Source organism: Aotus nancymaae, unplaced genomic scaffold (genome assembly GCF_030222135.1).
Source record: "Aotus nancymaae isolate 86718 unplaced genomic scaffold, 86718_ANA_hifiasm-v0.15.2.pri h1tg000076l, whole genome shotgun sequence".
Taxonomy (NCBI): Eukaryota; Metazoa; Chordata; class Mammalia; order Primates; family Aotidae; genus Aotus; species Aotus nancymaae.
This window is the reverse complement of record NW_026988491.1, coordinates 18,904,316-18,918,122: the sequence shown is the minus strand read 5'-3', so window position 1 is coordinate 18,918,122 and position 13,807 is coordinate 18,904,316. Positions and strand designations below refer to the sequence as shown.

At 48.8% G+C, this 13,807-nt stretch overlaps 1 protein-coding gene across 2 annotated transcripts in view; it reads left to right on the top strand.

Annotated features, from left to right (window-relative positions):
* The window catches only part of SHISAL1 (shisa like 1), an 84,800-nt gene extending 71,452 nt beyond the window's left edge, over positions 1–13,348 (top strand). For both annotated transcript variants that reach the window (XM_021668671.2, XM_012449485.2), the window contains exon 5: positions 7,453–13,348. In XM_021668671.2, the coding sequence (XP_021524346.1) occupies position 7,453 (1 nt within the window). In that variant the 3' untranslated portion in view covers positions 7,454–13,348. The remainder of the gene's footprint in view (positions 1–7,452) is intronic.
* Positions 13,349–13,807: the final 459 nt, after the last annotated feature.

Sequence of the window (13,807 nt, the reverse complement as noted above, 5' to 3'; positions counted from 1 at the left end):
TCTGCAGAGCAGGCTGGCGAGTCCCCTTTGTGGGCGTTCACTTACCTTTCAAATCACCTGATCTCCTAAGTTTGATCTGATGGATTTAAAGTGACATCTCACTGTCTTATGAATTTTGTTATCTATGTAATGAATAGATTTTTTTTAAAAAGCAGTTTTAGGCTTACAGAAACGTTGAGTGGTGAGTATAGAAATTGCCCAGGGGAGGAAAGTGTGAATTCGAGACTAGCATTCAGGGCAGAGGGCTCTGCAGGAAGTGGCATTAGTGCCACCGATCATGAATCTTCGAATCTCAATGACCAGCACCCAGGGAAGGAAAGCAGGGCATGGGAGGTGGCTGAGGAAGGCAGCCCGGGCCTGCCTGGTCTCTGCGTGGCTCTCCATTGTGCAGAGCTGTTTTTGAACTGGTCATTCTAATGATGGACACTTCATTGATCCTAACCTTCTGCTGTTCCCCACCTTTGTGTGATGAACGTACTGGTACCTGTATTGCCTTCGTGAGCATGTCTGTAGGATAATTGTTACATGGGACTGCTGGGTCAGAGGATGTGGGCATCTGTATCGTAGGCATGTGTTGAATTGCCTTCCACAGAAATTACCCCAGGGTCCCCCCCAACCAGCGGTGAAGCAGAAACCCAAAGCAGCACATGCCTCCAGCGCTTAGCCCTTTTGATCTGTGTCAGGGCGGCAAGTGAAGGAATGTGGATGCTCCCTTTTGTCTGCGCTCTGAAATCGTCTCTCATTATGGCTTTCATTTGCATTTCTCTTATTTTAGACTTTGGATTTGCTATTTGACAGTTTCTCTCTTTCTTCTTGGCATTTGGTCTGTTTAGATTCTCCCTTCCCAGATCCTTGGGGTAATTTCTCTTTTCTTGGAAATTGATCCATTTCATGGAGGCTTCCTGATTCCTGTAGAGTTGAGCGGGCGGCAGCCGCCTTTGTTCTTCTGTTTGTTCGGTTCATCTTAATTGAGTGCCTACCCTGTGCCGGGCATCATCACTGGCCCTGGGGATACAGTCATGGGCCAAAAGCAGCAAAAAGCCTGCTTTTACAGAGACTGCAGACAATTTTTAAAATGCATGTGTATGTGACATATGTGGACTGTTAGACAGTGAGAGTGCCGAGGGGGAAAGCAGCATGCAGGCAGGGAGGGCGTCTGAGAAAGAGGATAATTTAACAGGTGGCCAAGGGGCTCACTAACAAGGTGGCTTGAAGGAGATCAGGGAATCAGCCTTGGGTTTATCCAGGAAAAGAGACAGGAGCAGGCTGGTACAGATGGTGTGTCAGTCAGTGTGCTCCAGAGAAACAGAACCGATCACATACAGACACACATGAAGACATACACTGTAGACAATCAGCTCCTGCAGCTGTGCAGGCTGAGGAATCCAAAGGTCCACAGTGAGCAAGCTGGAGATCCCGGAATACTGATGGCGTGAGTTCCAGTGTGGGTCGAGGGCCTGAGACCCAGGAGAGCTGATGGTGTGAGATCCAGTGTGAGTCAAGGGCCTGAGACCCAGGAGAGCTGATGGTGTGAGATCCAGTGTGAGTCGAGGGCCTGAGACCCAGGAGAGCTGATGGCGTGAGTTCCAGTCCCTGCCTGAGTCTAAAGGGAAGAGAAGAACAATGTCCCCACTCAAAGACAGGCAGAGACAGCCTGCATTCCCCCTTACCTGTTGGTTCTGTTTAGACCTCCTGTGGGTTGGATGAGGCCACCTGCACAGGGAGGACACCGTTTTCCTCTGTCAGGTGACCTGTTCATCTCATCCAGAAACACCTTCGCGACATGCCCAGAAAAATGTCTTGCCAAACATCAGGGCACCCTGTGGCCCAGTCAAATTGACATGAAACAAACCATCACCATTGGAGTGGCGAGAATGAAAGGGAAGAGAGTGAGGAATAGGGCAGGGAGGTGATGGGGCAGGGAGGGCTTTAGCTTCTGCTCTGAGTGAATGGGAGCCACTGAGGGTTTTGAGGAAAGGGGTAATGTCACTGGACTTAGGTCTTCACAGGGCTCCTCTGGCTGCTGTGTTGAGAGCAGTTGGAAGGGACTGACCAGCGCAGAGACCACTGCAAGAATCCTGCCCGCCTGAACCACTGTAGGAGCAGTGGAGGCAGCAGCAAGTGAAAGGCTTGTTGGTATTCCAAAGGAAGGGTCAACGGGATTTGCTCCTGGGTTGGATATGGAGTGTGAGAGGAAGAGAGGCGTCCAAGACGACTCCAGGCCTCTGATGAGAGCAACTGGTAGCATGGAGTTGTGTTTCCTGAAATCAGGAAAGTTGTGGGAAAAGCTGGATGGGGGAGGAAGATGGGAATATATTCGTTCAGGGTATATTAAGTTTGAGGTGTCTATTAAATACCCATTTTGTGATGTTGAGTAGACATGTTGGCCATCAGAATGGAGTTCAGCTGAGAGTTTGAGGCTCAGAAAGTCAACATATCTCCAGCCTGGGTGACAGAGCAAGACTCTGTCTCCAAAAAAAAAGTCATCAACATAAAGATAGTGTTTAAATCCTTGGGAGGAGATGAGACCGACAAGAGGAGGTCAGGAAGATATGGGCAGACCAGCAAAGGGCTGGAACAGGAGCAGTGGGAGGAGGAGGAGGACCAGGAGAAGGGACTGCAGTGTCCTGGAAGCAGGTGGAGGGATCACTTGAGTCACTGCTGCTGGGAGGATGAGTGAAAGGGGCACTGAGAATTGACCACTGGGTTTCTTAACGTGGAGCTCTTTGATGACCTTGACAAGGGCAAATTCTGCAGAGAAGTTGGAGGAAAGCCTGTTGGGAGCAGCTAACGGATGGTGAGAAGAAAAGCTAGAAAGCAAAAGTACAGAGAATCCTTCCAAGCAATCACCTCCACCTTTTTTTTTTGGAGACAGAGTCTTGCTCTGTCTCCCAGGCTGGAGTGCAATGGCACAATCTCAATTCACTGCAACCTCTGCCTCCCAGGTTCAAGCGATTCTCTTGACTGAGCCTCCCGAGTAGCTGGGATTACAGGTGCCTGCCACCACACCCAGCTAACTTTTGTATTTTTTTTAGTAGAGATGGGGTTTCACCATGTTGGCCAGGCTGGTCTCGAACTCCTGACCTCAGCCTCCCAAAGTGCTGGGATTACAGGCATGAGCCACCACGCCTGGCCACCTCCACTTTCTATGTATTATATCTTCTGCTTCATTAGCTTCTCCAGCAGTGAACATGTCTCACTGTTTTTCAAAAATAAGTAGTTGGGGCCAGAGACGGTGGCTTATGCCTATAATCCCAGCATTTTGGGAGACCAAGGCAGGAGGATTGCTTGAGGCCAGGAGTTCAAGATCAGCCTGGGTAACACACCAAGACCTCATTCCTACAAAAAAATATTAGCTGGGTGTAGTGGTGTACACCTGTAGTCTAGCTACACAGGAGGCTGGGGTAGAGGAATCGCCTGAGCCCAGGAGTTTGAGGTTGCAGTAAGCTATGATTGCACCATTGCACTCCAGCTAGGGTGACAGAGCAAGAGCCTGTCTCTAAAGAAAATTAATTTAAAAATTAAAAAAAGAACATGGAGTTATTTTTGAGTTCCTTTCTTTTGCTGTTCATTTCTGTTTCCATTTACTTATTGCTATTGTATGTCTTTCTTGGGGTTATTTTGTCCTTTTCTAACTTTTTGAGTTGGGCAATTAATTCATGCTTTCTCCTTTATTAATAAGATTACTGTTTTAGGCTATATATTTTCCTCTCAGTATGGGCTTGGCTGCATCGCACAGTTCCTTAAACATATTTTGTTATTGTCTAGATATTCTGCAGTTTATTTTTTTGCTTTCTTTAACTCAAGGTTATTTTTAAGTGTTTATAAACTTCTTGGTGGCAAAGTTTGGTTTGATATGTGGTTTCATTATTAGTATTTTCAAATTCTAGTATATTGTGATCAAAGAATGTTGTCTTATTTTTTTTGGAATTTACTATCTTTGTGGCCTGATAGTCATTTTTTGCATATGCATTTTCAAGAGCATTTGAATAGAAGGTAGACTGCATTTTACACACACACACACACACACACACACACACAGAGTTGTTAATTAGATTTTTTGGGCCACATTTTAACAATTTTTAGAGGATACAGTTCAGGGGCATTAAGTACCTTCTCTGTAGTGCAACCATCATCATCATCCGTCTGCAGCACTTTGTAAAAGTCATCTGCCCATCCTTTTCTATGAAACCTTTCTGAATCATCCCACCTTCAGTGCACCTCCTTGTGATCCAGGCTTTTCTTTTTCTAGCAAGTGGGTATGGCTCATTACCGTTACTGATACGGCAGATATATTTGGTCTTTGTTCTGTCATCATTGTTTGATACGCTTTCTGCTTTCAGAGCTTTTGTGGGGGTTGTCAATTTTCACCATATGGTCTCTGTTGTCTGTTTTATTTTTTGTATGTATTCTGATAATTTGGAAAGCTGTGTTTTTGATCCCATGGTTATCTTCATAATTATAATACGACATGATAGCTTTTATCCTCTTATTTCTCTAAACAACATTTATTTTCTCCCTCCTGTGAACGATGTCAAAATTAGAATATTTCTGCTTTTCCTCCTCTTGTCTCCTTTCCATCACGTTTTTAGTTGATTATATTTTTTCTGTTCACCTTGATGCCTCTAATTTTAAAGTTCTAAGCAATTCTTTAAGCCCCACAACTCTACGTGAATATGACATAGTTTACTTATATTACCTCCCTTGTTCTCACCTCCGCCCCTCTTTTTTTTTTTTTCTTTTGAAGATGGAGTTTTGCTCTTGTGCCCCAGGCTAGAGTGCAAAGGCATGATCTTGGCTCATCGCAACCTCCACCTCCCAGGTTCAAACAATTCTCCTGCCTCAGCCTCCTGTGTAGCTGGGATTATAGGCATGTGCCACCATGGCCAGCTAAATTTGTATTTTCAGTAGAGACGGGGTTTATCCATGTTGGTCATACTGGTCTCGAATTCTCGACCTCAGGTGATCTGCCCACCTTGGCCTCCTGAAGTGCTGGGATCACCCAGCCCGTCCTACTTTTTAATTACTTATGCCAGTTCTCTGTTTTGTTTCATTCTTCTCTGTGATGGCCATAATCTTTAGACAGGCTGCAGACACAGTCCTACAGTTACACAAATTCCACACACAATTCTGGTGCTCTTGGCAGTGCTCCATTTACACCTCGACCCCTGGCTTTTTCTTCATTTGCATTTGTTTGTTATGCTTCTGCTCATCCTTTTTTGAATTGTGGTGAAATGCACATGTCATTTACCATTTTAACCATGTTTAAGTATACAGTTCACAGGCATTAAGGACCTTCTCACTGTAGGGCTGTGGCCCCACCCAGATCTCATTTTGAATTGTAACTCTCACAATTCCCAGGCATCATGGGAGAACCCAGTGGGAGGTCATTGAATCATGGGGGTGGGTCTTTCCCGTGCTCTTCTCATGATAGTGAATAAATCTCATGATATCTGATGACTTTAAACACGGGAATTTCCCTGCACAAGCTCTCTTTGCCTGCTCCCATCCACAGAACATGTGACTTGCTCCTCTTTGCCTTTTGCCATGATCGTGAGGCCTCCCCCGCCATGTGGAACTGTAAATCCATTTAAACATCTTTCTTTTGTAAATTGCACAGTCTCAGGTATGTGTTTATCAGCCGCATGAAAACGGACTAATACAGCAGCCATCACCACCATCCATCCACAAAACCTTTTAAAAATCATCTGCCCATCCTTTGAATCATTCTTGATTTGCCTAAGGGTGTCCTGAATAATTTTATTAAGGAGTAATGGGAACTGTAATTCACAAACATGCTCAGCACATTTTTCTGTTGACTTTATACTTGAAAGATGGTTCATTCATTCATTTGACAAATATTTATTAAGCCCCTACAGTATGCCAGTTACTCTTCTAGGCCCTGGCAATACAACAGTGTGTAAAACACACAATCACGTTAGCCCTCTTGTAGCTAACTTTCTATTTGGGGAAGACAAAGTATTCAAGTAAGCACAATGGGTGGTACGCTGGGTGGAGATGGGTGCTATGGAGAAAAGCAAAGTGGGTGATGGAGAATACCTGGACCTGGCTTTGTTCTGTGAAGCAGAAGAGATGGCCCCACAGAATCCCTCACCCTTAGGCCCTGTACACATTCCCACTGATGCTAAGAATAGAGAGTAGGTCCTGCCTCTTGGCGTATCACTCACTCTGGACAGGTGGGCTTTGCTGGCTTTGTCAGAGCCCCTCCCTTGACCTCTCCATTTGCCCAAAAAAAATGCATTTTAAGCCCGATTGAAGATGGTTTATCAGTTAAGAACTCATCAGATGCAATGTATGCAAGTGAAAGAAACTCTCCTGCAGTGGAGGGGGCAGTCCAGGGTGGGCTGCCACCAGAATGAAATTTCTCCCTGCTTTCTACTCCACCTGTGTTAGTGAGCGTCCTTCATTCTCATGCATGCAAGATCGTCCATCTTCCCCTGGATTCCTATCCCCTTCCCCATAGACTCCCATTTACACAGCATTGGTCAGACTGGGTCATGTGACTACCCCTGCTTGCAAGGGAGTCTGGGAAGGTAAGTATTTGTGACTGGGCAGTTGCTCCTATAACAGACACAGGGCAGTGGGGTTTGTGCTACCTGCCACAGATGGAGTTAATATTTCTTTCCCTCAGAGTCTTGTTTGCAACATGACCCTGCCAATCAAAGCTCTAAGTGCCCTGCAGACCTGTTTCCACACTGCAGATCCTGTTGCACTGGTCTCCTGATTCTTCCCTGTTCCAGGAGCACCTTGGTCTCTTCTCCATCACTTTGTATGACATGGTCATATCTTAGTGTCATTCCAAAATGCATAATGGTGTTTGTCAGTATGAATGGTATCCGTATCCGTGTTTCATACTTTTAGTTTCTTATAGCAAGGGTGACTGTATAATTTATCATCCAAATCAATACTTTTGAAGGTAAAAGGGAACAATATTAAAAATTATGTCAAAACAATAGGTGTTAACTGAGACTGTCCCAAGCCCAGACATATAATTACCCTGGTCATTGCTGAGGTCATTGCATACTCTTGCATTTTATAAGTTGATTTGATGTCTTATAGGTTAACTATTGTATTGCTATCTATACTCTCCATTCTACTAATTAACCTGTTGATTCTGTTCAATTTTCTATGTAAGTAAGTTATCCATAACTAACTGTAATCTTTGTTCTTCTATTTCAGTTCTATGCTTTTTTTTTTTTCTTGTCTTATTGCATGGGCCAGAGCTCTAGTACTCTATGGAGCTATAATGATAGCAGACATTATTGTCTTGCTTCCAGTCTTAAAGTCACATGGTTCACAGTGTTCAGAAGGCAAACACCAGGTGCTCAGAGGAAACCTGGCTTCTTCTGGCACTGAGGCCAGAGAGAAATGTCCCTAGTGGGTCCCCATGGAGGAAGCACCATGTAACACTTTTTTTTCTATTTCTTCCAGAAAACCCTTTTGCTGTGCCTCAGGATGGGGGAGATGAGAGCTGAAGCACCCGGTGCAGCCTCCGAGAACAACAACTTCTACAGAGATGCCAGGGAGAGCCGAGGTGGCGGCGGTGGCAGAGGAGGAAATGCTGCCTGTGCCCAAAGCTCCCTTCCGTGGACTTCTAAGATTAGGAGCAAACTCAGGGGTAGGGGCTGGGGGTACAGAGGAAGGGATTCTGAACCACCTGTCTGCAAGCAATAGTCCTAGTTTGGGCTGGTGGCTTCTGAGAGGTGACTCATTGTGGACTCAGGATGACCAAGACAAAGCAACTCTGGCTGGTTCCAGCCAGGAGGTTTGAGGCCTGTGAGTTATACCTGTGGTTGAAAACTGAAGCTTCCCTTGCCCCTGCTCCCTCCAATAGCGGCCCCTTGGGCCTATTTGTGTCAGAATATTGAATGTGCGTGTGTGTGTGTGCGTGTGTGATTTGGGGTGTTCCTCGTTTGCTTGGTTGGTCGGTTTTTATTGGGGCTTCCCCACTCAAGTTCTCTGATGGGCATGGGCCACCCTCTGGCTGGGGGTTCTCATCGCTGTCAATGTCTGGGCCACCAGTTTCTTGCTAAGCACAGGGTACAGCCCCTGTGTGTCTCGGGGGGCACTGGGGATTTGAAGATGCCAGTCGGGGTTGGTTCTTAAAGAATTCGTTCCTGTAATGATAGTAATACTAAGGGACGCATCTCAGGCTGATGGTGGCAGGTACCAAGTTAAGTGTTTTCATGCACACTCCCTCTTACCACCTGGGAGGCAGGTATGACTAACCCCCTGCAGAAACAGCGGAGACGGGGTGCCCAGGGCCACATGGTCAGGAGGAGATCAACCCCTCCTTTGACCTCAGGGGTGCAGGAACCCTGGATATGACGTGCTTCCCAGCCAGGGCACGCCCTGCACAATGCCGGCAGCATCTCCTTGATGCTTCTGCAGGCCATCACCCTGAGTTCTCCACCATCACTGCCTGGAGCGCTGATCCACTCAGCACATTGTGGCTAAGTACCTGCTGTGTGCTAGATCCCATGCTGGGCAGTGATGGGGATGAGAGAGGAGCCAGACCCCGTCTCTGCCCCTGGGGAGCTCCGCATCTTGTGGGAGAGACAGACAGACACATGGATCTCTGCTGGAAAGGGTAACAAGGCTATGAAAACCCAGAGAGGAGGGTTCTAGAAATCCATCCACTTTAAAGTGGGACTTCCACATAAACTTAGATGCCCATAACATCCACCCACTGAGCTAATCACCTCCACTCCTGCCCCCCATCCCCGGGGCACAGATGAGATGGCATCACCTAAACAATGATCACAAACATCTCTAAAGGCTACACTGCCAGTGTAGACACACTCATTCCATGGCTGCTAGTGATACCAAATCTCCCCAGCTCTTAGCTTGGGAGGCCCTGCTTAATAGACGTGTTTCCTCACTTCATCAGACCCACTGTTCTCATGCCAACCGCCCATTCATTCACCAAACATGACAGTGAGCAGGGCAGGTCCCTGCTGACTTTCTAGCTGGGGTGGGAAGACAGTGAAGAAGGAAGGTGCAGGACGGTGAGTGCTCCGCCAAGAACTCAGTCTGAGGGACACGTGGGTGAGGCCCTTCTGCACTTGGAGAGATCTGGGAAGGCCTTCCTAAGCAGGTGATTGAAGCCCAGATTTGAATGACAGAGGAGCGAGCCATGGGTGTTAAAGATAGGAAAAGCTTTCCAGGCAGAGGGAACAGCTAGTGCAAAGGCCCTGTGGCAGCCATAGGCTTGGTGGTTTCAAGGATGCATAAGAAAGCCATGTGGCTGTGACCCAGAGGGAAGGCAGGAGTGCCCAGCTCTGGACTCCACTGAGTCACGCTGCACAAACACAGTGCCCTGCCTTTGGGAAAGCAGAAACAACTTGCTAGGGCGTAGGGCATCCTCCATGCTGCCTGGCTCTCCATCCTCTGGACAGTCCTAGAAAGAAGGGGCTCTCCCCCTTTATAAGAAGACAGACTCAGCCAGGTCAAGTGGCTTGCCCAGGGTCACAAAGGTCACCTGTGGAAGACCCAGGCCCCTGGCTTTTGTCTTTGGGACCAGCCATCTCTTCCAGGCATATGGCTTGGCCGAGGCAAAGTAGGAGAACCTCTGCTTGGGGTCTCAATTAGAGAAAGGAATGGCTTGCTGTCCCCTGATGTGAGCCAGCCCAGGGCCACGTTGCCATGAAGGGGTGCACAGCCCACCTGCAAGCCCAACTGGGGCAGCCGCAGCGGCATCCCCTGTGCGGTGCCTCGGGAGGCAGAGGAAGCCTTGGCAGCAGTGGAGGAGAGGGGAGCAAGACCCAGATTCTGACATCAGCTCTGCCACTGAGAGCAGAATGACCTCAGACAAGGCCTGTGCCCTCAGTTTCCTCATTGGTAAGAGGAAGGAGTCAGATGGTTATGTAAGGGGTTTGCCACCCTGGTGTCCTGCTATTCTGGATGACACTCTTTAGGTGCCTCCTGTGCCGAAAGAACTAGTGGCCTTGCCTCCCTTTCCTGGACACCTGGGGTCAGAGGTCACTGCCAGATAGACAGCTAGAGCTGGGGTTCACCGGAGCGGCATCCCTTGATATTTACAACCTTCTAGGAGGACATTCCTCCCGGCCCCAACAGAGGTCCTTCGGGAAGAACTGAAAAGCCCCATGGGGTCTGTTGTCCTGCTGCTCTGCCGAGTACCTCTGGGGCAGTCAGGCTGAGGCCTGGAACATTCTGTGGAAGCAGGAGGCCTCAACGGAGATCAGCAAGACCCCGCACACCTGGTGCAGGTAGCCTTCGGCAAAGGCAGGTGCAGAGTGCAGCCAACCACAGCACCCTCCTTCATGCAGGTGACCCCCGCCAGCCACTTAACCTCTCCGAGCCTCTGCCTCTCACCTGCGAGCTGTGTGAGGTGGGGTTGAGAACAGTGTCACGTGGGTGTGAACACTCGGTGTGGAAAGCAGGTGGGAGTGTGTATTCAAAACCCCATAGGTCCCCAGGTCATTGTGATAAACCCTGTCCCCATCCTGCTGTGGCTGGCAGGTCCTTCAATGAGTAGAGTGTCCCTCAGAACAAGAGGGTTTCAGGGTCATGCTGAGTTCAAGTTTAGATTTCTAGAGTTAGCGTTTTTAGTGACTCCTACACCTGATTTTCTAAGCTGCCTACTTTTACTTTTTACTGTGAGCTTCTGTCCATCACCACGTAATTTGTAATAATATGAAAAGACAAACACGAGAGAAGAGGACACGATGTCCACAGAGGAATCTGCGTTCAAGGCTGCTGTGCAGAATGACCGCGTTTGTAAGGACCGTTTCCCACTGGGAACTGCGTGTGATTCATGAGCAGTTTTATGCTTCCCCTCTCATCTGTATACGGTGTGACTGTTGTGTGTTTCAGAATCTGTTCAGAACCAATGGCTGGCAGTGCCCGCTGGCTCGATGCCCTCACGTTAGCCTCTGACCGTGCCCTGCACCTAGAGAAGTAGCCTGCTCACCCGCCTGGCCTTGCCCCCTCCAGCTGCCTGGCCAGCACCTGACTATTGCCGACATGCAACAGGCCTTAATTGAAAACACACAAGTGCATACATGCACACATGCACATGAATACACGTGTGCACATGTAACCAGGTGTGCATGCACACAGGTGATTCCACAGGTAGATCGGTCCCTCTTGCTAGCTCTCATACTCTAGAAAGCAGCAGGTGGGCAGCTGACAGTGGTCCCTGGGTGGGTGGCTCTCCCCTCATCATCAGATTCAAATTTGGCCCAGAACTGAAGAGAAGGACTAGGGAATGTCAGGAAAAACACCGCCAGGAATGGGGTTAACAGGCTTCTTGAAACAGGAGATGGTTCCCAGTTCACCATCAACCTAAAAGCTCTCTTCAGGTCTAGTCAAACAGACCAGGACTGTGGCTGTGGGTTGGGCTGAGCCTGACACTGACTCCCCCACAGGCCTCTGTCCAGGTCGGGTCCTTTACATCCCTCCAGCCGCCGTCCCACCCCAGCCCCTCCGCTGGCTCGGCAGCCTTCACAATCACCATGTCTATTAAGGAAACAGTGTTCCCGGAGGTGCAGACGTGCAGAATGTTTTGTTGGCTTATTTTAACTTCTCAACTTGGCTGGCTGGTCCCCATCAACAGGAATAACATGCAGAAGTGAATTTACAGATGCCCCCATGCTTGAAATTAACATAACATGAACCCAGGAGGCAGAGGTGCAGGAGCTGAGCTCGCACCACTGCACACAGCCTGGGCAATGGAATAAGACTCTGTTGGGGAGGAAGGGAAGAAAGAAAACATTACAGCCCTGGATGGCGTTACTGGGGGCATGTGTCTTAGCAATGTTGAAGGGCCACCCATCCCTGGAGGGAGACATCCACGTGGGCCCCTTTAGTCTGCTGTGAAAATCTAGGGTTGGAATGGTGGAAGCAAAGTGCAGGGATTCTTCATCATCCTGCTCACGTGGTGGGCATCAGAGTCTGTCTGCCTGGCCCCCCCAATAGCATCCGGATGGTCAGAGGGGCTGTGAGTGGATGACGTCCTGATCATTGCCCTTTGCAGTCCAGGAATACATCCCTGGGCTGGAGCCACACCCTGTGCCCTCCAGCAGACAAGCCTGTACACTTACTGCATGTGGCAGATGCCACACAGTGCCCTCGTTCCTTGCTGTAGCACCAACACGTCCTGCTCTGGTACTTAAATGAATGCAGACAACTTTGGGAGTTGTGGCCAGAAAAGCTCAAATGTTAAAGTCAGGCAGTCAGGCCAGCTGGAAGAGGTCAGGGTCCTCCTAGAAAACCCATGTGATGATGCGCACTTCCCTCACCTGTTCAACAGACACTTGCCGAGCGCCCATCTCGGAGCCTTTCCTGCTATAGCTGGGACCACCTGCGAAATGACTAGTTTTGCCTACCAGACATGTTCAGATTCACAAAATATATACAGAACACTTACCTGTCCTACCCCCAAAAGTGACTTTGGAGGTGTCATTGTCCCTACCCACCCCCGTTTCTAGTCCAAGCCCCTGGCCAACAGCTGGTGCTAGATCCGTGCTTGATGAATGAGCAGATTTGGCTATTAGTTACTTTGTACCTAAAACTCCTATCTTCACATCAAAGCCCTGATGGATTTGCCCTTGACAGACCGAAATTCAGGGCTGCTGCAGGGCTCAACTCCAGGCACTGTCCCACCAATGGTAGTGGGCTCCCAGGAATATCATTTACATGGGCTGCACTGAGAATGGTGACTCTTGGGTTTGTGGAATGAGGTACCCTGTTGAATGACCCTAAATCAGCCCCTCCAAAAAGTGCAGAATCCCACATTAGTCAGCACCAATCCTGAGCACTGGATCAAAAACTATAGATTACATGGCCACAACACGAACCAAGCTGGGAGCCCAAGAAAGCTGCTTCTTGGAATTGCACATCAGTTTCTCATACTCAGTTTCTGTTTTTCCCCATGTCCTATTTTAAAGATAGTGACATACATCACAGTCAAATAACCAAGTGGTCAGCGTCTGGGCGATGCACCGTAACGAGGTGGAGGCTGCAAGGGTAAGGGGTCAGTCACCTTAACAAGGCAGGAAACCCCCCACCAAAGGTCGATGTGTCCTCCCCAGGGCCAGCCTGAAAAGGGCACGCAGCGGCAGGGTGGAGGGATGGAAACATGTTCTCTCTTGTCCACCCTGACTTCATGGGAGCAGGCATGGGGTCTGAGAGCGGATAACCGGGAAAACCAAAAACCAATAATATTCCTAATAATAATAGCAGAATGTAACAATAATGTGTTTTTCACTGACTGCTGTTGCTCTGCTTTTGTCTTTATATACAGTAGTTTTTATAACGATGTCCTTAGGTTTTAATAAAGGAGTGTCATGTCAACTGTTCCCTAGATTGGCGTTTACTTCAGTGTTTCAAAATATGCTCAAGGGAACCTGTGCCCCCGCAATTTGTCACTCTGTTGGGGAGGGTGGAGGACCAGGGGTTGGGGTCCCAGCTGAGGAACAGAGGGCGGCACTGGGGGGGAGCTGGGCACACGAGTTCATCCTGAACACTCGATGGCAATGGCAGGTGGACACCACCTCCAAAGAGGGGAGGGCAAGGTCAGAGAGGAGTGACAGATCCCTGAATCTGGCACTGGCACCAGCACCCGACGAGACAGAGCTAAAAGCACGTGGGGGGCGACCAGGACTGATCGCTGCAGATGGCACGCCGTCAGTGGCCTCTGGTGGGATGTGCCAGGTGCCTCTTGTTTGTCGTCTCATTTGCGAGGGGGGCAGCAGTAGCCCCCTTTAATGAGCATCAAGCTCCTGAAAAGCCACTGTCCCTGACACTGGGACTATGTGTCCCT